This window comes from Podarcis gaigeae, assembly GCF_964106915.1.
Source record: "Podarcis gaigeae genome assembly, chromosome: 2".
Taxonomy (NCBI): domain Eukaryota; kingdom Metazoa; phylum Chordata; class Lepidosauria; order Squamata; family Lacertidae; genus Podarcis; species Podarcis gaigeae.
The window spans coordinates 82,899,190-82,923,178 of record NC_139679.1 but is presented as its reverse complement, the minus strand read 5'-3'; the positions used below and the strand labels follow the sequence as shown (position 1 = coordinate 82,923,178).

Here is a 23,989-nt window from a genome sequence, read left to right as displayed (position 1 = left end):
ATCAGAGGCACTGACTGTGCTCACACCTTTAAGGTGTACAATATCCCATCTTAAAGTTCTGGGCTGGGTTTCTTTCTGGGTGTTGTCTTACAATAAATGTCAGCAACCCATGGCCAAGGTATACATCATAATAGGCACATGTAACTCTACTCTTGTAACTCTACTTTTGTAACCCTATTCTTTCATTTTATGCTGTTGAATGGAAATTGTAATGACATCACACGACGTGTTTCCCTGTTCTTGTGAACCAATGATACAACACGGGGCCAGGAAAGCATGCAACATACAGTGGTACCTCGGGTTAAGTACTTAATTCGTTCTGGAGGTCCGTACTTAACCTGAAACTGTTCTTAACCTGAAGCACCACTTTAGCTAATGGGGCCTCCTGCTGCTGCCGCACCGCCGGAGCACGATTTCTGTTCTCATCCTGAAGCAAAGTTCTTAATCTGAAGCACTATTTCTGGGTTAGCGGAGTCTGTAACTTAAAGTGTATGTAACCTGAAGCGTATGTAATCCGGGGTACAACTGTAATTATATAGGCTGTTTGTTTTAGACGTTACACAGAAGAGAGAAGAGAAAGTGATGGAGAGCTTTCAGTTTTGTTCTTCGTATAACATCTTGTTTGGCCATTAGGCTTGCTAAGAGCCCATCAACATTTCCCTTTATCCAGTGATTTCAAATGATTTTAAGTCATGGTTCCGAGAGGTGGGGTTTTTGTTTTCTCCGACCATGTCCCTGGGAAAACCAGCTGTTTACTGCTAAATTGGAACAAGCATCAATCTGCAAAAAACCAGATTGATTCAACATTAAACAGCAGGTTTTCCCAGAAAAAGCGGTGGGACAAAATAAAAACCACTCACACCCATAGCTTGGAATCATGGGACAAACAGAAGCTTAGATGGGACCTTAGTTAATTATTTATTCCCAATATTTATTCCATTTATTCCCAAGACTCATAGGATGTATATAGAGTTTCTACACTCTCGGAGCTACAAACTGCAAACAGTTGGGGCTGAAATATATTCATAGAACAGTTCCATGACTGTTTACTCAGAAGTAAGTCTCCCTGTGTTCAGTGGGGCTTACTTCCTAGTAAGTGTGTTTAGGATTGCAGCCATAGTCCAGGAAAACAGCTAATGGCATTTGGAAAGAAGTAGCTTGTAATTTGCTCCAAGTATAGCTGGTTTGAATTTTTGAGTGGTGAACTTGTATTTCTGTGAAATACGCATTTGCTGCTTTGCTCCTATAATCGCACCATCACAAAAAAGTGTAAGGATGTCAAATGCCACCACATAGATTCCTCCTAAGACTGGTGCTCTATCATATTAAAGCCAAATCATTTTAAGGACCCTGCTATTTAGATATAAAAAAAGCACAGGCAAACAGAGTCCTCAGATGAACTTCACAAATTCAAATCTCAGCTCCCAAAGAAACTGATCAACAGCAATCTCCTTCAGTACAATCTGATAGCACAGTACAATCTTTGGTCAACAGACCACAGACCTTGTGCGACTCCTGGATGCCAGGAGAAACATCTTCTTCCCTTTGCATACCAAACAGTTTACAATCAACCTCTAACCAATCCCAGATCTCAACTCTTTGATAATTCCTTCAAGCTCTTTTTCTCCGCCTAAATCCAGCAGGATTGTAAAACTACCAAATCACCCTTCCTCTCCACATCTTCCCCTGGTTTGATGTTACATTTATTTATTAATTGAAAGTTATATACTGTACCAGTGTTCACAAAAAATGTCATGATGCTCTTTTCCTACTCCATCATATGAATTGGGTAACTGGGACCCCCAATCCCTTTTCTGCCTCATCCTATGTAGATAACTTTAGGAAAACTATAACCAAGCTTCCATCTCAGCTCAACGCCTTATACTACCTTTTCTTCCACTATCCAATGAATATTACTTATTAATATGTTAACAAATAGCACAGGAGGCTATTGCTACATTCCATGCCAAATACATTCTTCAAATACCTGCAGGGCACTCAGAGAGAAGAAGGCAAAGAGGTGTGTTCTCTGCTCCCTCAGAAGACAAGGCTAGATCCAATGGACTCAAATTACAGGGAGAGGGTAGATTTCAGCTGAATGTCTTGATGGTAAGAGCAGTGCAACAATGGGACTGGTTACTTTGATAGGAGGTCTGCTCTTTCTCTCTGGAGGTTTTCTAGCTGGACAACTGTCTGTTGAGGATGCTCAAGGTATGGATTTCCTGCACAAAACAGGAAGTTGGACTGGATGCTCAACTCCATTCCAGAAAATAATTGAGGGACCCCCTGGTTCAGATTATCTTCTGCATGTGGTAAGGGGAGGCTGAAAAGATGGATGGAGGTCTGGGAGCAAGTCCAAGGACTACTCCTAACCTCACCATGAATGTATTTGGGAATAACAATATCCTAATCGTCCCCCTCTCTGTCCAAAACTACCATAAAGATGAGTTAGTGGCCCTGCTTTATTTCCATTGTGTGCAATCTTTTAATATGTCATTGTTAAAATTTAACTAATGCTACAGGGACATGGGTGGCGCTGTGGGTTAAACCACAGAGCCTAGGACTTGCCGATCAGAAGGTCGGTGGTTCGAATCCCCATGATGGGGTGAGCTCCCGTTGCTCAGTCCCTGCTCCTGCCAACCTAGCAGTTCGAAAGCACGTTAAAGTGCAAGTAGATAAATAGTTACCACTCCGGTGGGAAGGTAAACGGTGCTTCCCTGCGCTGCTCTGGTTCGCCAGAAGTGGCTTAGTCATGCTGGCCACATAACCTGGAAGCTGTACGCCGGCTCCCTTGGCCAGTAAAGTGAGATGAGCGCTGCAACCCCAGAGTCAGTCACGACTGGACCTAATTGTCAGGGGTCCCTTTACCTTTACCTTTACAGATTTCAAAAATACTACAACAAACAAGAGGATAAATCATTTGCACCCTGATAGGCAAATAAAGTGCCAGACATATAAGATGGGGTTGAACTGGGCCACTTTTATTTAGACCTTAAATTGAAATCAGCAGAGGATGACGACTATGGGGTGGAAACTAACTTAACTGTATAACTGTAGACATTGGGCGACCCGCCCTTGCCTAAGAAATTAGGGCACGACTTCCAAGCCTGCCCCGATTCCCAGGCCACAGCCTGAAGGTGAGAAGGGAGGCCTTATCTTGTCACCACCCCCAGGACCACAGAACCCCAGGTGGATGAGGGAGTTTGGCCTCAAAGGAGGCCCCTATCTCACCTTCTGAACTGCGGAGTCCAGGAAGTGAGCCTCAGGGCTGACCCATCACCTGAAAGCTGCCTAAAGGGCATCACCAGGCTAAACCAAGCTATTTCTTTTCCTGTACCTAAAATGTCCAAAGTGACCAAATCAAGAAGATCAACCTATTTAAACAACACAGCATACCATCTAGCACTCCATCCTGCTATTCAGTGTGAACCAGGCAAAAAAACAATTTGCAATCCAAGATGCAGAATGGGAAAAATTCCTAGATGGATCTCTAGCGGCGACAACAAAGGACGCTGGGAGACAGGCAGGGAGGGAGAGTGCTGCTGCAAACAGAGAGGCTGGAGGGAAGGCAGTTTGTCCCTTAACTAGGGATCAAGCCCTGCTCACTCAGTCAGACCACCGTAGAAACGCACCAATTGGTGCAGGGAATTTTCCTGCTCTGCCTCTCTTGCCCAACAGCTCACAAAAGCGTCCAGCCTTCTTGGTACCATCTAGGCCTTTTGGCTGAACGTTCATATGTTACCAAAACTGGTCTGTGAGATGTGCTCATTTTTCTTCTTCATAGGATCAAGATCTGACTCTAAAGGTTGTGTTGCAGGAAAACCTAATAGCTTTCCTGCTTCTACCAGTATCAGCGGATACCTTTAAAATGCATTTTAAAACAAAAACAAAAAAACCCCTTTAGTTTTGATTCAGCTAAAGCGAGTTGTAATTACACCAACAAAACAACTTGAACTGAATGAAACAACTCTGCTGAAACCAGTCGAATACCTGTTTTGCTTTCAAAGTGGCTGAGGCTGCAAGCCTTAGCACACTTACTTGGGTGTAAGGCCCATTGTGCTCACTGAAACTTGTTTCTGAACAACCATGCTTAGAGTTGAACAATCAGTTCATTTTTGCTTAATTGGGACCGCCACCTTATTCTGTCGATAGTATAATAGTGTGTTACTTTCTTGGGCTCCATGATCACTGCAGATCACAGCAGTCACGAAATTAAAAGACGCCTGCTCCTTGGGAGAAAGATGATGGCAAACCTAGACAGCATTTTAAAAAGCAGAGACATCACCTTGCCAACAAAGGTCTGTATAGTTAAAGCCATGGTTTTCCCAGTAGTGATATATGGAAGTGAGAGCTGGACCATAAAGAAGGCTGATCGCCGAAGAATTGATGCTTTTGAATTATGGTGCTGGAGGAGACTCTTGAGTGTCCCATGGACTGCAAGAAGATCAAACGCATCCATTCTTAAGGAAATTAGCCCTGAGTGCTCATTGGAAGGACAGATCGTGAAGCTGAGGCTCCAATACTTTGGCCACCTCATGAGAAGAGAAGACTCCCTGAAAAAGACCCTGATGTTGGGAAAGATTGAGGGCACAAGGAGAAGGGGACGACAGAGGACGAGATGGTTGGACAGTGTTCTTGAAGCTACAAATATGAGTCTGACCAAACTGCGGGAGACAGTGGAAGACAGAAGTGCCTGGCGTGCTCTGGTCCATGGGGTCACGAAGAGTCGGACACAACTAAACGACTAAACAACAACAACTTTTTAAAACTGCACTTTAAATGAACAAGAATAACTTACTGGAAAATATTAAAAGCAATCCAGTTTTGTGTTCTTGTTGACAACCCCAGATGCTTAAAAAAATATGGGCTAGCTTGTTTTCAATTGCTTTTTAAGTAGAAGATTTAAAAGATTCATAATCAGTGGGATATAGGATGACAAAAATTATCGATTGGGGCAGCCAAACCATAACCATAATGGCATTCTTATATAATCCTTATTTTCTTTCAGGCTCCTACATTCTCTTAAGGCGTCTATATTTTGGAAAATAATTTAAACATTGCACATCATGAAGTGCGAGTTATTTCTTCATATCAAGTGGAAAGAAAGAAAAGTAACCCACACCCATGTATAGGATGTTGAGGACTGGATTAATTATTTCCAGGTTTTGATCCTGAGTTTTCTTTTTCCAAGCCCAAGAAACTAGCAACTGCATTACACTTGGTTGAGATGAGGCCACTCACTATATTGCAGTTTTCTGAAGGGCGACTGGACCCATGAGAGTACAGCTGTTCACACAACATTAATTACAGTGGATGAAGCTTTGGTTGGGAAGACAACACCCATGAACATTTAGTTCAATATATGCAAGTCTGTGCATGCTAGTAGGCCTCTTTTCAATCAGTTGGGGCTCCTAGTCATAGGGGGAAGTCCTCTTACCAGCACTGGGGTGAATGCATGTAAAGAGCACACAACAACCGCAACCCCAATACATTCAAGTTCTTCTCTGATGTATATGCCTTGAGAATGAAGGTCTGCATGCAGCTGAATGCAATTAGGAATCAGGAGTCCTGATTTCTGACCAGAGAGGACTCTAACAGTGTCATGGTTAGACTTACCCTTTGGACCTTTAGGGTGAGGAGAGGAGAGGGCAGGCCTGGTACTCACAGGGTCACTGGAAGCAAGGCCAGTGCATACCCCCTGTGCCAGTTTGAGTCCTCACGCGGGCACCCCAAAACATGAAGAAGGCTAGAAAGTTCCACACCTGTATAGACTCAATGGATTCAACTGAATGCTGGGATAGGGCCTGTCACTACGATGCCCCTCCACCACCTTATTCACACAGTACCATTAAGTATCATTTTTTTATTTCTTTATAAAACTATTTATATAGTGTACAGAAAACATCTAAGCAGTGTCCAGCAAAACAAAATGGGCAAACACTTGGACGTTTTACTTACAGCAAAGCACTATACAAATTTCATTAAATAAGTAAAACTATAAAGGCAGAAAATATCATAAGAAACTGGCCCATCACATAAAATCCACCCAACTGAATACAGCTGTTGTTGCACGAGTAGGACTTGGGACAGGATCAGAAAGTGTGTCTGCAAAGGCTTTCAAGCCAGATTATTAAAACATTTAGAAAGAGGTGGTATCAGGGGGGCAATTTAAATTTACTCTTCCAGATGTGGTACCTCACTGGACCTAGGGGCACCACCTCAGAATTCATGTGCCAATATGTCAGCAACAATATTAGGCTTCACATTTCATCATTATAGATTAGGGAGAAGTGCTTAGCCTGGTTGTAGGATGCAGTTTTAATGCAGGGAATCTTTATATAAGAAATCTCCATTTCCTATGAATTCTGAACTAAGAAAGTCATGTGAAAGCACTGTGCTGTCAGAAACAGAACATTTGAATCTGCCCAAAGTCATAATTTGTTGATTGTTAATGACAGTAATTGAATAAATTACACAGTAAACGAAAGTGTTCCCATGAGCCTCTAACACTTACTCAAAATTATTTCTTTTTGGTTTACCATTGCTTCCAGAGAAAAATAATGAGTGTCTTGAGATTTGAGTATTACTAACATAGGGAGGTTTTCTTTCCACTATGGAATACAAAATGATTTTCTATGAAAATTATCTTAGTTTATTATTTTTTAAAATACTATAATTTTCAGTAAACTCAGTTTCCAACTCACTTCATCCAAGTACTGCTGAATTATATTATTTCGTTTGACCTGAAATTATCTTTAAAAGAGTCGGCTGGATCTCTGTCTTTCATCTGGGGAGAAAACTAGCCCTATTAAATTAAACCTTTTCTTCATTTAACGGAAGCCTTTTTGAATATTGAAATAATAACAAAAGGCTGTCATCCTAAACACACTTACAAGTGAGCAGGACTCATTCAGTTCAGTGGAATTTGTTTCAGAGTATGCATGCTTAGGGTTGCATTGCAAATGCTTTTCAGAGTTCTCAGCTCTATGAGAAGCCTGGAAGCCTATGGCCCTTGCAAGGGCATTCTGGAGAGCACAGGAAGTTCTGTATCTTCCCCTCTGAAAGAAGAGAGGCCTTATGTTGGCAGTGGAGAACCAACCTCATTGGGCCCCTCCCTACCACCAAAGAAAAATCTGTGACTTGCCATCATTTGAGGGTGAAAGAAAGCATTTACATCTACTTCAGGCATAAATATATAATGGTATGGGGGAAATACTTTCCCACAAAAAAGCAAACACAAAGCAGACATTAACCCAGAGGTTATTTGGATATATTGAACATTATTTTGTGAGGAAATCCTATGCCTATGTCTTGGACAGCACAAAGATGCATGCCTTATTGTTCACAAGGACCCAAATCAAGAAAACATTGGGATTGGAATATAAAAGAAAACTCTAGGAAAGGACAGAGGAGTACAAAGAATGCCACTCCACTCACACATCTGTCCCGCCATCACAAACTAAGGGAAATGGTAGTTCATCCAACTTTGCTTTTCCTTCCTCATGCATCCACAGTGTGGAAAACATCACACTGATTGTATTGAATTAAAATACAGGCTGCGACCAGTTTGGGAATGTCTAATATGTGAGCAACTGCACACACGCACATCACACCGAAGCTGAAAGTGACCTAAAAATGTAACAAAAAGGGCCAGAACAGGGCAGGGGCGGAATGGGATGTTCACAGGCTTTTTCAACATTGTTCCAAACATGCACGATTTCACTTAAATGCATGGTACCTTGGAACATAATCCCTGTGTAAATTGGGAGTTGCCTGTATCTCCCCAATTCTCCTTTAAAGAAGGCCAGTCCACTTAACCTGTTCTCATTCCAGGGGCTGATTTAGGACAGTATGACCAGTTCCACTGTACTGGGTGCTGAGCCTAAGGAGTGCTGCAACTATGATGTAGTGAATTGAGGCAGAAGAGAAGGTAAGGGGGGGGGCGGGGGCGGCTGAATTTTGGCCTCACACAGGGGCACCATTGAAAGATCAAAATCCGCCACTGCTCATTCCTAGGTTGGTATATTTAGGCATAAAGCTGTAATGGCACAGTGGAAATTCTTCTTAGGACTGATTTTGCTGGAAACTCAAACAATTGACGCAGATGTTATTGGGTAACATCTTTAATAACATCTAATAACAATGTTATTAGTCATTCTCTTGTGAAGATATCTTACGCCTGTGGGTAGAACTTCACAAAGCCGCATGTGTCCATATAGTTCCATTTAGCAATGAGGTCTACATATCCTAGAAATATGTCTTAAGATACAAAACTTTAAAACTATGAATCTTCACTTGTTTAGTTGATTCTTGGTGGATGCAAATAAATGGTCACATAGGAGAACAAAGTGCAACTTGATGAGTAATGTGTGGTTTGACAGATGACAGCCATTAGCTTCAAACAGTGAGAGTGCATTCCAAGGACACTGGACCTTCTGAGTGTGGTCCCATTTTTGGATCCAAGTAACTTTCCCCTTAGATCAACATGAAATATTACTTTCTGAAGCCACAATCCTTGAACTTGCCAGCTCTGGGTTTGTCCCCTCATGACCTCAGAAGTAGAGCAGCACAACAGAAAGTCATCTGGTGACCTCCAGATTGCAATGCCACTCTCAAAAAGCTTTAAAAATGTAGTAGTTGTGCCATATGAAAATTTAGTATTTCTATGTTCTCAACAAGAGAAATACAAAAGCCACCGACAAGTCCTTCACTAGAATTAAGATAAACAACATGTTTTAAGGCTTGCCTCATCATTATTACTCAGCACACTAGGGCTACATGCTAGCAACAAGACAGATTTGCCAGCATCAGAAAATTAACCATTACAACTATCCATATACAGCACAATCCTTGTTTTCAAAAAATGCTTTCATGCTGAATTTATATGCCTCCCATGTCAAATGTCTGGTTTCAAAATGCAACACTCGGTGCAACTTGGATTCATTTTTAGTTGTGGACAATGCCACAAACAATGAATTATCTCTTGAGGGAGGCCCTCTTGGGCCAGTGTCTTTGATAAGCAACACACACACACACACTGTAATGTTTTTATTACAGCATTGCTATTTTTATGCAGTCTTATGAACCTTATTCTTTGCTGTTTTTATTTGCAAGCAGCTCCAGGGGTCCTTAGTGTAGGGTATGAAGTATAGAATCATAGAATTGTAGAGCTGGAAGGGACCAAAAGGATATTCTAGTCTAACTCTCTGCAGTGCAGGAATATTTTGCCCAGTATGGAGCTCAAACCCGCAACCCTGAGATTAAGAGTCTCATGATCTACTGACTGAGCTATCCCTCATAAGATAGGCACTATGACAAACACTTTGTGATAATCCTTGGACTGAGATATGGCTGATGAAAATCCTGGCCTTTAGCTCCTGATATTATTATTACTACGATGACAATGATGATGACTATTACCGTATACGGCCCTCCATCTGTTCACATAGAAGGTTCACATTCTATTTTTTTTGTGGTGGCATTTTTAATTGCAAGTTTTAAAACTGTTTAAAACTGTACTTTAAATTGTTGTAACCCTCCCCAGGACCTTAAGGTGAAGAGTGGATAAACAACAACAACAATGGGCGATCTTTCTGTCTTGCAAAGAAAATGTCTCATCTAGCATTTCACACTTCTCCCTAACCCCTACAAGCTAAACATTCCACTTGATTCTCCCTGGGATAGATTAAACCAACCAGTAGTTTTGAATACATGAAACTTGCACTCCATAATGTATACTAAAATCATGTATATATTTACTTGGAAGTCTGTCCCAGTGATTTCAAGGCATGTTAATCCCAGGTAGGGATGGGGATGAAATTTATGTAGTTCACATTTTGATAAAAATCCACTAATTTTCACATTCTGAACCAATATACAAAAAAAAAAAAAAACAACCCTCCCTTTTGAGATACATGCTTCTCCAAATTTCATTATGCAGCTATCCAACCAAAAATGCAAATAAAAGTGTATTCTAGGGGGTAAGTGTGCAAGAAAAAATATTACTAAAAGTAACATTCAAAATTGTTACGCAGGAAAATTGATTGTAAAAATGCATATAAGAGGCAAAAGTCTATACAAAAAGTATATTGGGAGAACTTTCATGTGGATGTAGTTGCTGAGTATTGTGTTCTAAGGCATGATAAAGTAGTCTGGGATGTGGAGAAAAACTAAGCAAACACAGAATCATAGAATTGTAGAGTTGGAAGGGACCCCGAGAGTCATCTAGTCCAACCCTGTGATGTAGTTGCCTAAGCTATTTAAAAGAGTGTGACCCTATCTTCTTGGAACTGTAGCTCCTCTATGGCTGAAAATACAGCTAAAACTAACAGAAAGAAGGTTGAAAAATGGATTTTTAATTCCTTTATGCTTGGTACAATTTGAGGCTACAGAGCCAGACTCCAGAAAAGTTACCCTGTACTTGGAAAATCTTAAATCATGAACACATATAAATAATATACAATAAATTGTGCATTTTATTTAGCAACGTTGGCCCTTGGCTAGGAATACTGAAATGGATACAAATTCTTAACAATAAGAAGAGGAGGCTTTGATCAACAAACTTCATTAAGGGGCTAACAGAAACTGCTCAATAAAGCTGACATTGTCGATTCAGAAGACACAAGGACTCAGCACTCTATCCAACTTTAAACTCTGTACCCTGAAATCAGAAGAAAGGTTGCCTGTGCAGCTGTTCCCCAGGTTGTGAGGCACCTGCAATGGGACTAGCCATCTGTGATAAGAGCTTCAGTACAGTTTTAGAAACAATGTGGACACCTAGTTTGTTGATAGATTGCAAAGTTAGCCACTAGGAGAGCTGCAATTTATAACTAGCTAATAAGCTAATAAATCAGATGGAGATACGGTGATTTGAATATGGGATCAGACCCAGATCATGTGATGCAACTAGTTGCTATTGTTGACTCTTTTGACCTACAGAGTCATGGTGGCTAGGACCACACATAAGTCTCTTCCAATAAGCTAGAGTAACTCATATTTTTATATATAGCTAACACAATTCCTGGCCTCCTTGACAACTTTATGAACATCAAACTTTAACCGTTATCCATTCTCCCAGGATTAGACTAGACTAATTGCAGCAGTTTGTAGCACAGATTTTGGTGTGAAGTTTAGAATTTCACAACCAGTAAGAATGAAGTACTTACTTGAAACAATCATCGCAATCAATATTGCCTGTGGTCTCCTTGATTGTGCGTTCAGAAACAAAAGCTGGGTATTCGGTGTCACAAGGCTCTAGGGTTTGTTTCAATCTCTGAGCTAAAGCAAATAAAAGAGATTGATGGAATTTGGTAATAACTTCACTCAGAATTGTACAGTGTAAGATACTATATCAAACGCCTTACAGTGGATGAAAACGTTACTCTGCTTCTGCCACCCTGTGATTTATATAGGTAATGCATAAATGTTATTTTACAATTAACAAATCCATTTATGAAGAGGATGTTATTTTTCTAGGGGATGTTATTAAACTAGATATTCACGATTTGCTCTTAGCTAACCCAGGGTGCACAAACATTTCTGACACAAGCTAAACTGTGTGCATGAACAAATGTGACTTTAGTATCTAGTATACAAAACAACAGGACTGAAGGTGCTGTAAACACTCTCTGACCAACAAACCCATTACCTGGCTTACGCTTCTTGCTGTCCTCATTCCGACAGCATCACAGAGGCTGAGGAGAGCAGTGTGAACAGACATGGTAAGGCTGAAGGCTGCATCACAGAGGTGGTTAACCTGCAGTCCGCAGACTGCATATGTCCCCCAAGGGGTTTTTGGTGGCCCCCAAGACCCAGCAAAATTTGTCAATTTTAAATTTGTTTTCAAAGTTATTAGTTTTTTTTCTTTTTGCTGCTCCAATGGGTCCCCTAATGTGATGCAAATTTTTTTGTAACTCCTCCCAAGATCACTAAAATGTGTATTTTCAAAAATAAAAATTGCATTTTTTGCATGCTTGCTTTGATATGCAGCTCCCAGACAGCTGACCATGGATCAATATGTCCCTCTGCCCCCAAAAGGTTAGGCACCCATGCCATATAACAGTATTTTTGTACAGTTTGCCAAGAGTGTCTAACCAATAGTATTTTATTATAATTGTTGGAGCACCTACAATTAGCTCTCATCTGAAAAGGTAAAATCTTCTAAGTTGATGAACGTATCCAAAATAAAAGTGAACTTGCAGGGGTCCCCCACATTCTTTTCATGTATACTTGACAATGGATGTGAACACACATATACCGGTACTCATTTCTGCCCAGTTATCTCCATTCTTTATGGCCTATACCGGCTACCCATTAGTTGGTCTGGGAGTACCTGATGCCATATGATTCTTGCAGTTGTGAGCCCTGACTGGAGACTGGATATGTGACCAATAGGAGCCACCTAAGTCACCATCAATTTTACAGTTTAAAAGTGGATTGCAATCATAATAAAGGAATAATTCCAGGAATATTTCTCACAACCACAAAAAAAGATTGGGCTACTTTGAGTGCTTTGTTCAGGAAAACAGACCCAGTTGATTTAATTCTGAATAGAATAGACAGAGAGGAAGTCTAGCTCAGGGATAGGGACTCGGTGCTCCCAGACTTTGTTGGGCTCCAACTCCCATCATTCACGGTGACAGGGGCTGATAGGAGTTGGAGTCCAGAATCATCTGGAAGGCCACAGGTTCCCCATCTCTGTTCTAGTTTCTGAACCTGCTTTCTTTAATGCCTGCTAACCACCTTCCATATCACTGCCAGCTCATCCACTTCTAAACTATAAACACAAGCTGCATTAAAATGATACCTTTCTAGTGATCAGGATGAGGGGGTACTTTCCAGTCTCCTGGTAATTAAAGAAAGGGATCAGGTGAAGTGTATAATTACATGCTCTGCTTCCAGCTATAATGTGAATGAATACCCCTCAGGCTCAGTATCTTTATCTAGTGAGGTAATGGCAAACCTATGCCCTTAAGGAAGGAAGGTTGCAAGGTAATAACACTGTTAGAGTGGTAACACACATTTATTTCTATTTGTTTTGAGGAAGAGAGTCACGGGCCGAAAGGACATTTCATTGGGTAGCGTAATGTATGCCATTGGTGGTGGCGGGGCAGGGGTCACATAAGGACACTGCATGATTTCATCAGTACTGCCCCAATCCAGCAGACCAGAAGAGCATCAGAGGACTACATTCGGCTGCTGTGTGCTACCCACACATTATTCTAGCATACTGCCAATGCTGGAAATGCTAGCAAAATGACCAAGATCACAACCCAGATGGTCTGCTGCACCTTGCATTTCTCTGTAGGACCACCCAGGTAGGAGGAGCTGCACCAGGAGCTGTGTCAGGGGTAGGGGGCAGATCGTTCCCCCTTTGTCTACTGTAATGCAATGCTTTGCCCCAAAGACATGTTAGCCCCATTCAATCACGTGGGAGAAACTAAATAAAGTACTCTCAGGGATCACGTGAATAGGAGCTAAAACTATCCCTGGTCCAGGAGATTCATAGAATTGAGGAGCTGGAAGAGAGCCTGGGGTCATCTAGTCCAATGCATGAATATCAACTAAAGCATCTATGACAGATGCTAACCTCTAATTCTTCCACTTGGGAAGGGAACTTGGGGGCAGTGCTATTTTTCTAGAAAAAGAGGTGCTGGAGCTCACCAAAAACACCTCCCTTGTTTTCTTAAGAGTAGCAATGGCGCCTGCATGAGAGGTCCCAAACTGAGTTCCCCCCTGAGAAAAAGCTCTGCTTGGGCGCATGATTTCACTCAATTTCTCCGTTGGGAGAAGAAATTCTCCAACAGCTTTTCAGGCGTGGGGTCACCATGAACAATTTTTTTGTTTTGTCTAAAGGTTTTTTGTTTTTTTTTTAAGTGGCAGCAGCAGCAATAGCTTTGGCAGTCTATCTACCATTTCGTGTTGTTCTAGGGGGGAAATATTCAGGTAAAGTTTTGCAAAGTGGCCTTTGTTGGGCCGGGGGGCCCTGGGATGAGAAAAAGAAAAGTCTTTGCAATTTTATCAGCGGGGGAAAAGACTTCTGGGAAATTTCTGCTTTGATCTCAGCTCAGGGTCTGGGAGAAGGGACAAATAAGGAGCTCTTCCCAGATTGCTCAGCTGGGAATACTGTTTCCAACACTGGAATGGGAAGATCAGCAATTTGCACTGGTTTCCCACTCTCTTTGCCCCCCACAACCCTCTGGAGAAGATTTAGGGGGTGTGCAGAAGCGTTGCAAGAAGGAGGTGGAACTGCTGAAAACAGCTTCCCTCTCCCTTCTGCTGACAAAACCGGACACTGAGATCCAGCGCCGAGGGCCTTCTGGGAGTTCCCCTGTTGCGAGAAGTGAGGTTACAGGGAACCAGACAGAGGGCCTTCTCGGTAGTGGCGCCCACCCTGTGGAACACCCTCCCTTCAGAAGGGAAGGAAATAAGCAGCTATCCTATCTTTAAAAGACTTCTGAAGGCAGCCCTGTTCAGGGAAGTTTTTAATATTTAGTGCTGTACTGTTTTTAACACTTGATTGGGAGCCGCCCAAAGAGTGGCTGGGAAATAAATAAATTATTATTATTATTATTATTATTATTATTATTATTACTGCCCTTTGAGTTTAATGAATGAAATAACTATAATAAACCAACAAGTAAGAAAGCTACAAAGCTCAGCGTGGCTACAATCCTACACACAATTACCTGGGAACAGGTCCTACTGAACTCAATAGGATTTCCTTTTGAGTACCCATGCATAGGATTGTGCTGTAAAAGGAAAATGGTTTGCAATCTAGAGAATCACATTGGACCAAAGGAGGAAATAAGTTTGGCTCTACAATACTCTCTTTTGCCTTTGCTGAAAAATGAAAGTGTTATTCCAAATGGTTAAACATTTTGTTTTATGCCCTGTAATCTCACTGCAGTTTTAAAGCAAGGCTGCCATAAGATAATGTAATGGGCTTTGGCTGCAGTCTTCAAACCACTTACCCTTAAGTAGTCTCCATCATCTTACTATGCTTGACCCACAGGTTTCAGGACTGTAGCCAATGCCTGTCATCAGAAGCCCGCATGTGCAATGGAAAATGTCCCTGTGCATGGCAGGCTTCCCTTCTCATAGCAGAAAACTGGAAGGGCCTGCACACATGGAGTTCCATGGATCTTTTGGAATGCTGCCTTGTGTTTATAAAAGCAAAGAACATATTTGTTAATGTCGCCATGAATACAAAGTGTGCTTACCCTTTGTTGTTAGATCTGAATGCCACCAATTGCATAGATTAAATTCCACCAGAAACCTAAACCACAAAAGATCAAATATATCAAATGATTACATCTGGCATGTTCATACCATTAGCTGTCAGTAACAGGATTCCTTTCATTCTATTCAAAATAAAGATAAATGTAGCTTAAGATGAACTCTTTTCTACTGTTGTTAATTTTAACCCAGTTGACTTGATCCTGCCATTCCAAATTGGCATTCCATTGTATAATCAAGAGATTCCATAGGTAAAACTTCTCATAGTTTCTAGTGTTTGGCAGTCTTCAGCTAGCTTAACTTTCAGATAAGTTACAGAGTTAGTTTTCAGTACTGTCTGTTTTGATTCTCTAATTAAAAATAATATGTAGATTGAACTTTCAGTGCTACTGTATTAACATTTCATTGCTATGGTACAAACCTTCATTGCTATGGTATAAAAGAAGAAATGATGACATTATTCCCATTCTAGCCTTCATTCTATGCTATGGTATGACACTGGCATCCTAGATGTTACTGGACCTCAACCCCCATCAGCCCCAACCAATATGATCTATGGTCAGGGATGATGGAATTTGTAGTCCAGCATCCATCCTTGCTATAAAAAACAATATGCTTTTGATCATAACTATGTAGGGTGCAGATTGCTTTGTTCAACTTGATCTTAGTGATCACCAAGTTTTGATTTTGAATTTTACAAAGATGTTCATTGGCAATTAGCAAACACACCCACACATTTTTTTTCTTTGCTCCTTTCAAGAAATTCAGCTTTAAAACTGCATGCTGGAAGTCTGCAAAACCAGGTCAATTATATATTCCTTGGTCTGCAGATAAGATTATAATAAAAATGTTAAAGGTGTTTTGTACAATCCTAGTGTGGTTGAACTACTTAGGAGCGCTGCCTACTCAAGCGTTCGTCCATTTTCATTTTAAATATTATTAGATCATGACAATAATTTATTATAATGCAAGAAACACAGACAGAGCTTGCATAAGCTTCACGCGTGACAGCCTATGTGTTTGAATCCCTTATGAAACTGTAGAACAGAAGATCCTCTGAAAAAGGATACTTGGTTGGGAACAGCCCACCCAAGCAGCACTGGAAACAGCCAAATATTCATATTAGATTTAACTGCAACCACAATAATAAATTTAGTTTGCATGTTGGAAATGACTACATCACAAAAACAGGTTTTAAGCATGTTCTGAAATTACGCACAGGAGATTTGAAAATCGATGCAAATTGCTGTATACATGAAAAAACATGCAAGATGGAAAGGTACAAATAATCTTCAAATCTTAGTAAGTGTTACTTACAAGACAAGTTCAGTCACAATCCATTTTATTGCAGCAAAGAAAGCTTTATAAGGCTGGAGAGAAGCAATTTGTTTAATCAAAAGACTAGAATATATAATATTTAAGTACACCAAGTGATGGATTTATGTAATATTTCAAGAACATATAGTCTTTTGGTGGTAAATACCACCCCTTCAAGATTTTGTGGTTCAGTTAGTTTTGTAATACATTTTTTAACAAATGAGGATCAATATAATCAGTGGCCCAGAAGGGAAATGAATAAAAGGGTTTGTTTTGTTTTTAATCGTTCAGTGGCTACTATTTCCCAGGCTTGAGCTCAGGAGCAGATTCTGGGAAGTGCAAAGATCTGCAGGAAGGATGAGGAATCTACTGGTTCTGAAGAAAAATCAGCCAAAACTGAAGAAAATACTTAAGTCTATTTCTCAGTTCTTTCAAAACATTCAATCATAAGCCAAAAAATATTCCATTTCATTGTATACAATAAACGGTGAAGGTTTGGTTTGCTTCCATCACTTTGTGTTTTCAAATTTAAGAAATGGTAGGTACAAAACTAAGCTTCCTTTTCTACAGAGCTTCATAATTTTACAGAATTCTACTCATATTCTGTTGACAATTTCAGCAACCATCACACTTAAGACTAATAAATAGGCAAGGATTCTATTGCAAGTGAATTAAAAATATTCATGCTATATAACTGCCATTTTGCGGTGAGATCTAGTTGTGGCGGTCGGCTTTCACGATGAAAATATGCTTGTGCAATGGGGCTACCAGTTTTTCTTTCCCCCCCTCCAATCCTCCCTGAACCCATACAATCTGCTCCCCTTCCATTCATTAACCATACTCACAAATCTTGCAGAAAATCCTGAGGCTCAAAACACACTAGGCCTCTCTCTTTATAATTTTAATAAAGGTGCATCTGGAGGAAGAACCCTTTTTGTAGGTCTACAAGTTAGATGCTTAGAAAATGAATCTATTGTTCATTAATGGCTGAAGTGTTGTTGGTTTTAATGTTAAGCTGTGGGCTATTGAAATTCCCCTCATAATTTAAAATATAGCAAATGTTTATAGGCAATTTACAAACTCCAGAAAGCAGGTGTTCATAACAGACAAAGACAGCGACAAAGCTTTAGTGCTAGTCTGGGAGAAAATGCTACTGTAGAGTGTTCTGAAATGGCAAATGTGGATCACACTGGGTGGTATGCAACACTAGTCCTACTCAGAGTAGACCCACTGAAGTTAGGTTCATTATTTTCAGTGGGTCTACTCTGAGGAGGGCTAAGATGAATACAACCCATTTGCCTTGATTTATTCCAAACCATTTTTCTCATGATATGGAATAGCGCTGAAAGGCAATCTGAGAAGACTTCTGAGACTTCTGAGAAGACTTGTAACATAAAGATGACACACATATACTGCATTCTCTCTCTCTCTCTCTCTCTCTCTCTCTCTCTCAGCAACAATGCAGGGATGTTCATGTGAACTGTACTTACATCCAGTAAGCTATGGGCGCTGTCGCTACTTTCTTTGGTTGTTTTGCACATGGCTTGGTAGTCATAAAGAGTAATTCTAGAGAGAAGAATAGAAAAAAAGGCTTGAGTAGAAGAAAGAAAACACATCTGGGGAAAACCGGGTGAAATACAACAGGACTTGCCTTGTGGGCAAGCAGAACAAATAAACATTTAAAAGGGAGCAATGGGGTTAGAAAGGATCATTAATACATATTCCAGATAAAGAAGAATAAAAGGCAAAGGGGAAGAAAATACTGTAAAGTCTGTAAGTATTCAATAAAGCTGTGAGTTTTTTTAAAACAGGTATAATTAGAAACACTACAGACACAGAAAACAAAATGGGGGGGGGGGAGGCAAAGAAGGCAAGGAAATGGGTAGAATGCACTCCATGTAATGCTAAGACAGCTAACCCTTGGTCCAAAATTAAGGGCCAAAGCTCATTAAGATTCAGTTAGTTTCAAAGGGAAAGAGAAATGTGTGCTTAAATCTCTACCATTATAAATCAATGGGACTCAAAAGTGTTTAACTTTGGTTTGTCACAGTCCTGTGGTTGAATTTTGGCTTTAGAAATCATTTCCAAAGCGAGGAGACTGAAATATTCTTGCACTTCCATTTTTTGTGGCCTCCTAAGGTGTAGGTGGTTGAGTTTCAGCCAGAGGAGTTTTCATTACTTCAACCTAAAGTATATAGACAGTTCTACCAAATAAGCCATATTTACACTTATAAATGAGCCTTGATCAGCACAAGGTGGACTGGCACATGACTTCTGCAAAATACAGAGGAAGGTAGCAACTGAATGATGAAGGAAAGTTTTCAACTATTTGTCCATTTCGTCTATTCATTTTACATTTCATAAAAGCGGTTCAAGCACAGACCTCGTCTGCGGTAGTTTTATGATGCTGTTTTATGGTGAAGTAAGAAGAGTGGTGGTTTGGAACATGGGAGAGTCAGATTTAAATGTCCATAAAGATTATACATTGAGGTGCTACATTTAAAAAATGGTTTGAAATGTGACTTTCTTCATACTTAAACATATTTTTTTAAAAAAATAGGACCCACAATATGACAATATTTGCAGAACTATCTTCATGAAGCTCAATGCTGACTACATTCAGCTACAAGACCTACAGTTTTAGAATTGCCATTCTAACACAAGTAGTTTCTCTTCTTCCCCACAATATGTTGCAGAGGCTGAATATGTCACAGTGGACAATTTGCCACAGGTCTCTGTGACCTAGAGGGGAAAGAAAGAAATCCATTCCGAGTTGGATTAGCCCTTTGGCTAAGAACAGATGTATGAATGGAAATATGACACAATTTTCTTATAGAATGAACAAGTTTGTTTGGGGAGGTATGTGGAGCTGGATATTATACAAATGGTTCTGCTGTGCCTCTGAAACAAGTGAAAGAAACACAAAGTATGCCTTTTTTTAGCCAAAGGTGCTCAGTGTACATTATAGAAGAGGCAGAAATGTACAATGGGTGAAGTGCTCCTTAGCCAACACTACCTGCAGAAATTGTGTTTAGAAAGGGGTATGTTAATACCTAAAACTGTAGAGTTGGAAGGGACCACAAGGGTCATCTAGTCCAACCCCCTGCAATGCAGGAATCTTTTGCCCAGCATGGGGCTCGAACCCACAATCCTAAGGTTAAGAATATCATGTTCTACCATCTGAACTACCTGCTACCTGTAACATTACATAACATTGGTGCGGATGGGTAGTACAGTAAAGGAAAGGCACTCAGTACAGTTAAAGCAGTAGCTCCCAGTAGGTGGTCTATTGGCTAAGGAAAAACAGTGTTATGACCTTGGCTCTCTTCCCCTCTCCATTTCTCATTGCCAAAACTGGAACAGGATACCATACGGGACTTAAAAGTAACATAATTCATGGGTTACAGTTGAAGGCCCGGTGTCCAAATGATCATTATAGAAGAGGCTGTAGTGAACATTTGTCCACATTAGAGCAGCAAATTGCAATAACATATTTAGAAACCTTTTCCCATGGTACGCAATACTGCTGTCTGACTTTCCTGTTCCTTATCCAATTGTTGTCTCTGGCACAATGCCCCTTGGCCTTTTCCAATCTCTCCATGTAATGCATCACAATATGAAGATATACGTAGCTTTACTGTTCTTCTATATGACTAACACATTAATATTATAGGGATATCTCTGTACGAGAAGATGATGGATCTCGCGTCAGTGCAAGTGGCCTTCTAGTTGTTGTTTTCTCTCTGGGCCAAAGACAGATAAGAGAGTACAGGAATGTTTACTTTTGCTATCTCAAAATCTTCTAATATGTTCATATACCTGAATAAATGTCTCCATCCCCATTCAGACACTAAGGTCGTCCTCCGAGGGTCTTCTGCTGGTTCCCTCACTGCAAAAAGTCACGTTACAGGGAACCAGGCAGAGGGCCTTCTTGGTAATGGCACCCTCCCTGTGGAATGCCCTCCCTTCAGATGCCAAGGAGATAAAGAATTACACAACTTTTAGAAGACATCGGTAGGCAGCCCTGTATTGGGAGGTTTTTAACGCTTGGTGTTTTTATTATATTTTTAGATATGCCATAAACTTCCCAGAGTGCCTGGGGAAACCCAGCCAGATGAGCAGGGTATAAACAATAAAATACGCTTCAGGTTATAGACTCCGCTAACCCAGAAATAGTGCTTCAGGTTAAGAACTTTGCTTCAGGGTGAGAACAGAAATCGGGCTCTGGCGGCGCGACAGCAGCAGGAGGCCCCATTAGCTAAAGTGGTGCTTCAGGTTAAGAACAGTTTCAGGTTAAGTACGGACCTCCAGAACGAATTTAGTACTTAACCTGAGGTACCATTGTAGTTCATTGTCAGCTAAGTGGCTACAGACTGCAGCCTTAATTGCCTATTTTATTATTGTTTGTTTAAAATTCCATAGCAAGTGACCCAGAGTAAATATTATGGAGGGGGTGGGGACATAAATATCTTATATAAATAAGCAATAATCATTCTTGGTGAATTTAAACTCTGCTATAATTGGGGAAATGTGCTTGTTTTAACCCCATTGTTTAAAAACTAATACACCTGAAATCCATTTCATAAGATCCCCAAAAGATCCTACTGGATCAGGCCAATGGCCCATCTTGTCCAGCGTCCTATTCTCACATTGGCCAACTAGATGCCTGTGGGAAGCCCACAAATACTTGTAAACTAAATGCTGCAACACAGGCTTCACTAGCCTGGTGCCCTCCAGATTTTGGTGGCATGGCAGTGCTGGTTGAGGCTGATGGGAGCTGAAGTCCAAAATTCATGGAGGGCACCAAGTTGGGGAAGGCTACTGCAGAAGAATAACTTCCAGATTATCACCCCTTCTTGTAATGATTGTGTATCTTTTGAGTATCTACATTTTACAGATAGCAGTTTCCTCTTTTGCTGATTATAGCTAAAGAACACACTAACTATCTGCTTTCCCTCTGAACTAAATTTAAATCCATAAAACTGGCCCAGCCCAAGCCTTGGGCTGTGCACCACTGCACTTAGCTTCTGTGCTTTATTTTAGCAACTGATAATAATATGTCTGAGTGTTTCTGACATCACTGTGCTAACTGCCTGCAACCTTGTCATTATCAATGACCATGGGATAGTTTCTCTGTGTATCAGGCAAAAAGTCAGGTAAAACACATTCATGAGAAACGTGTTCCTGGAAGTAATGCCATAGAACTTTTTTTAGCGACTTAACATGCATCCTTTTAGAGCAAACACCTTGAGACAAAACCTACTCTTTTATAGACAATTTCCTGATATAGTAAAAATCAAGGTTTGAACTCTGCAATGGATTACAAGGAGAAAAGAAAAGCTGTCTGAAGTCAATTTAACTTCAAAGGATTACCAGCAGCTCAGGTTATGCCAGCAAATTATAACAATGTTTGCCCTGGGATGCTCTGTAGGCATCTCACATTTCAATGCAAAGTGTTCAGTTACATTCTCAAAGCGATATTCATGTGACTTACATGAATGCAATGTCTTTACTTTGAGGAAAGTATGATATTTACCCTTGGACAGTTATTCAAAATATTCAATTCATTTGAAAAACTCAAACTGGCAGTACAAAAATAGATTTATCAATATAACATTATGGTCCAATTCTAGAGAACTACTGTCCATTGATTTTTAGGTTAGCATCATGTCTGGAAGCATATTGTGCCACATCTTTCTCAGAAGAACGTAAAATGCCCCAATAAAAAATTGTCAGATCAAAGCGACTGCATGGAAAGGGAATTCTGTTCCTAGAAACAGGAAGAACATTTGGCTTCCACACCATATAAACCTCCTAAAATGCACGTGATTCAGTTTTAAGGATAGCAAGCCTACGTAGTCACTTCATGCCTTTAAAGATTCATTCCAATTTGCTCACAATACATGAAACACGGTGGTTTTATTTTGGAAGAATATATGCACTGTGTACATTTCACAAGAGGGAGAAACATTTGCTGTTCTTTTCCACCAGAGACTAGTTAGCATCTTGGCTTTATTGAAATGGAAAGAACTAACATTTGACAATATGTATACTTTACACTGTCCAGTTGAAACTCCTCCAATGTTTTATAAATGTTCACATTTACACCTGCCATGGATTTTAGTAGTAATGAGTGAAATCACAGGCTTGGGTCCATAAGTCTGACAGAATTCCACTCAGGAAATGCTCCTGCCCAGGGAAGAGGGGGGTGTCTATTTTCATCAGTTCCTCATACCCTCCCTTCTCAAAATCCTGAAAAATGAGAGTTGGAAGTACCTGTAGAACAGTGTGGGACATGGCACAAAGGGGGGAAACTACCACCCTCCTTCCAGAAGGATCCTCCACTAGATCTCAGCCCCTTCCATTCACATAAGAGACACTCTGGATCCAACTCATGAGCATTATCACCAAATGCTGCAGATGTGCTTTAAGTGGTGGATAGGTGTCATTGTGACCCATGAGTTTTCCCCTTCCAGATCTCAGGGGTTTGGGATTATGCATATGTTAAAATAGGCGTGTGTGTATGGGGGGGTTACTCCCTTCCAGCTCTTCATTAGTCAATTAAAAAATGTTGATTGTAGAGTAGATGTAGTCATATCCATTTTCCACGGCAACTGGGAAAATAGTCCAGTTGGAAGTTTCCTGCAAAACATGATTACAATGGCAAAAAACAACAACAACCCAAACCAATCAACAACAACAAACAAACCAAAACAAACCCTCTACTGATGTCTTCTAACTATCCATTTTGTAATGTATTAAGGCTTAGACATCTGCCTATATGGAAACCCAGACAACAGATAGCACTATAAACTGGATGCAAACTCCAGCAGCAATACTGGTGCAGTAAATAAAAAAAAAGGAGAAAAAAAGAAAAATGCTCATAAGAAGAACATTTTGCATAAGCAACATGATTTGAGACTGGTCTTGTAATATGACAATTTTGTAACATTTTGATACAAACTAAGTTTATCTGAACATACCACTGCAACACTTTAAGCACCAGGGTGCCCATTAGTTATTATATTGTTAAGCTCTCTGAAAGGGGAGCTTTCAAAATGCATCCGTCCTAGGTGAAAATATTCCTTAATCCAAAATCTGTAGGAGATGGTTGTGGCTATTCAGTGTCACGCCGTATACATGCTCAGAGGCACTCCCAACTATCTAGACTTTGCATTTCCAGCCTTAGGTGCCGTTCATTGCAACCAAGCCTGAAAAGAAGGGGAATCAGAGCCAAACCACAAGTACAAGCCTCCTGTGACATTTTGGCTGCTTCTATTTGACTAGGTTTCCCTGTATCCACAATAATGTTGTTGTTGTTTAGTCATGTCCGACTCTTTGTGACCCCATGGACCAGAGCACACCAGGCATTCCTGTCTTCCACTGCCTCCCGCAGTTTGGTCAAACTCATGTTAGTAGCTTCGAGAACAACCAT

General features: G+C 40.5%; 1 protein-coding gene across 4 annotated transcripts in view; it reads right to left on the bottom strand.

Moving 5' to 3' along the window:
• CACNA2D3 (calcium voltage-gated channel auxiliary subunit alpha2delta 3) overlaps positions 1-23,989 on the bottom strand; it is a 497,583-nt gene that overhangs the window by 18,973 nt on the left and 454,621 nt on the right. For 3 of the 4 annotated variants that reach the window (XM_083726996.1, XM_083726997.1, XM_083726998.1), the window contains 4 exons: positions 18,045-18,120; positions 16,555-16,607; positions 15,222-15,277; positions 11,166-11,277 (listed from right to left, as the gene is read on the bottom strand). In XM_083726996.1, coding sequence (XP_083583122.1) covers positions 11,166-11,277; positions 15,222-15,277; positions 16,555-16,607; positions 18,045-18,120 — 297 coding nt within the window. The remainder of the gene's footprint in view (positions 1-11,165; positions 11,278-15,221; positions 15,278-16,554; positions 16,608-18,044; positions 18,121-23,989) is intronic. The other variant, XR_014561264.1, reaches the window with a different exon arrangement.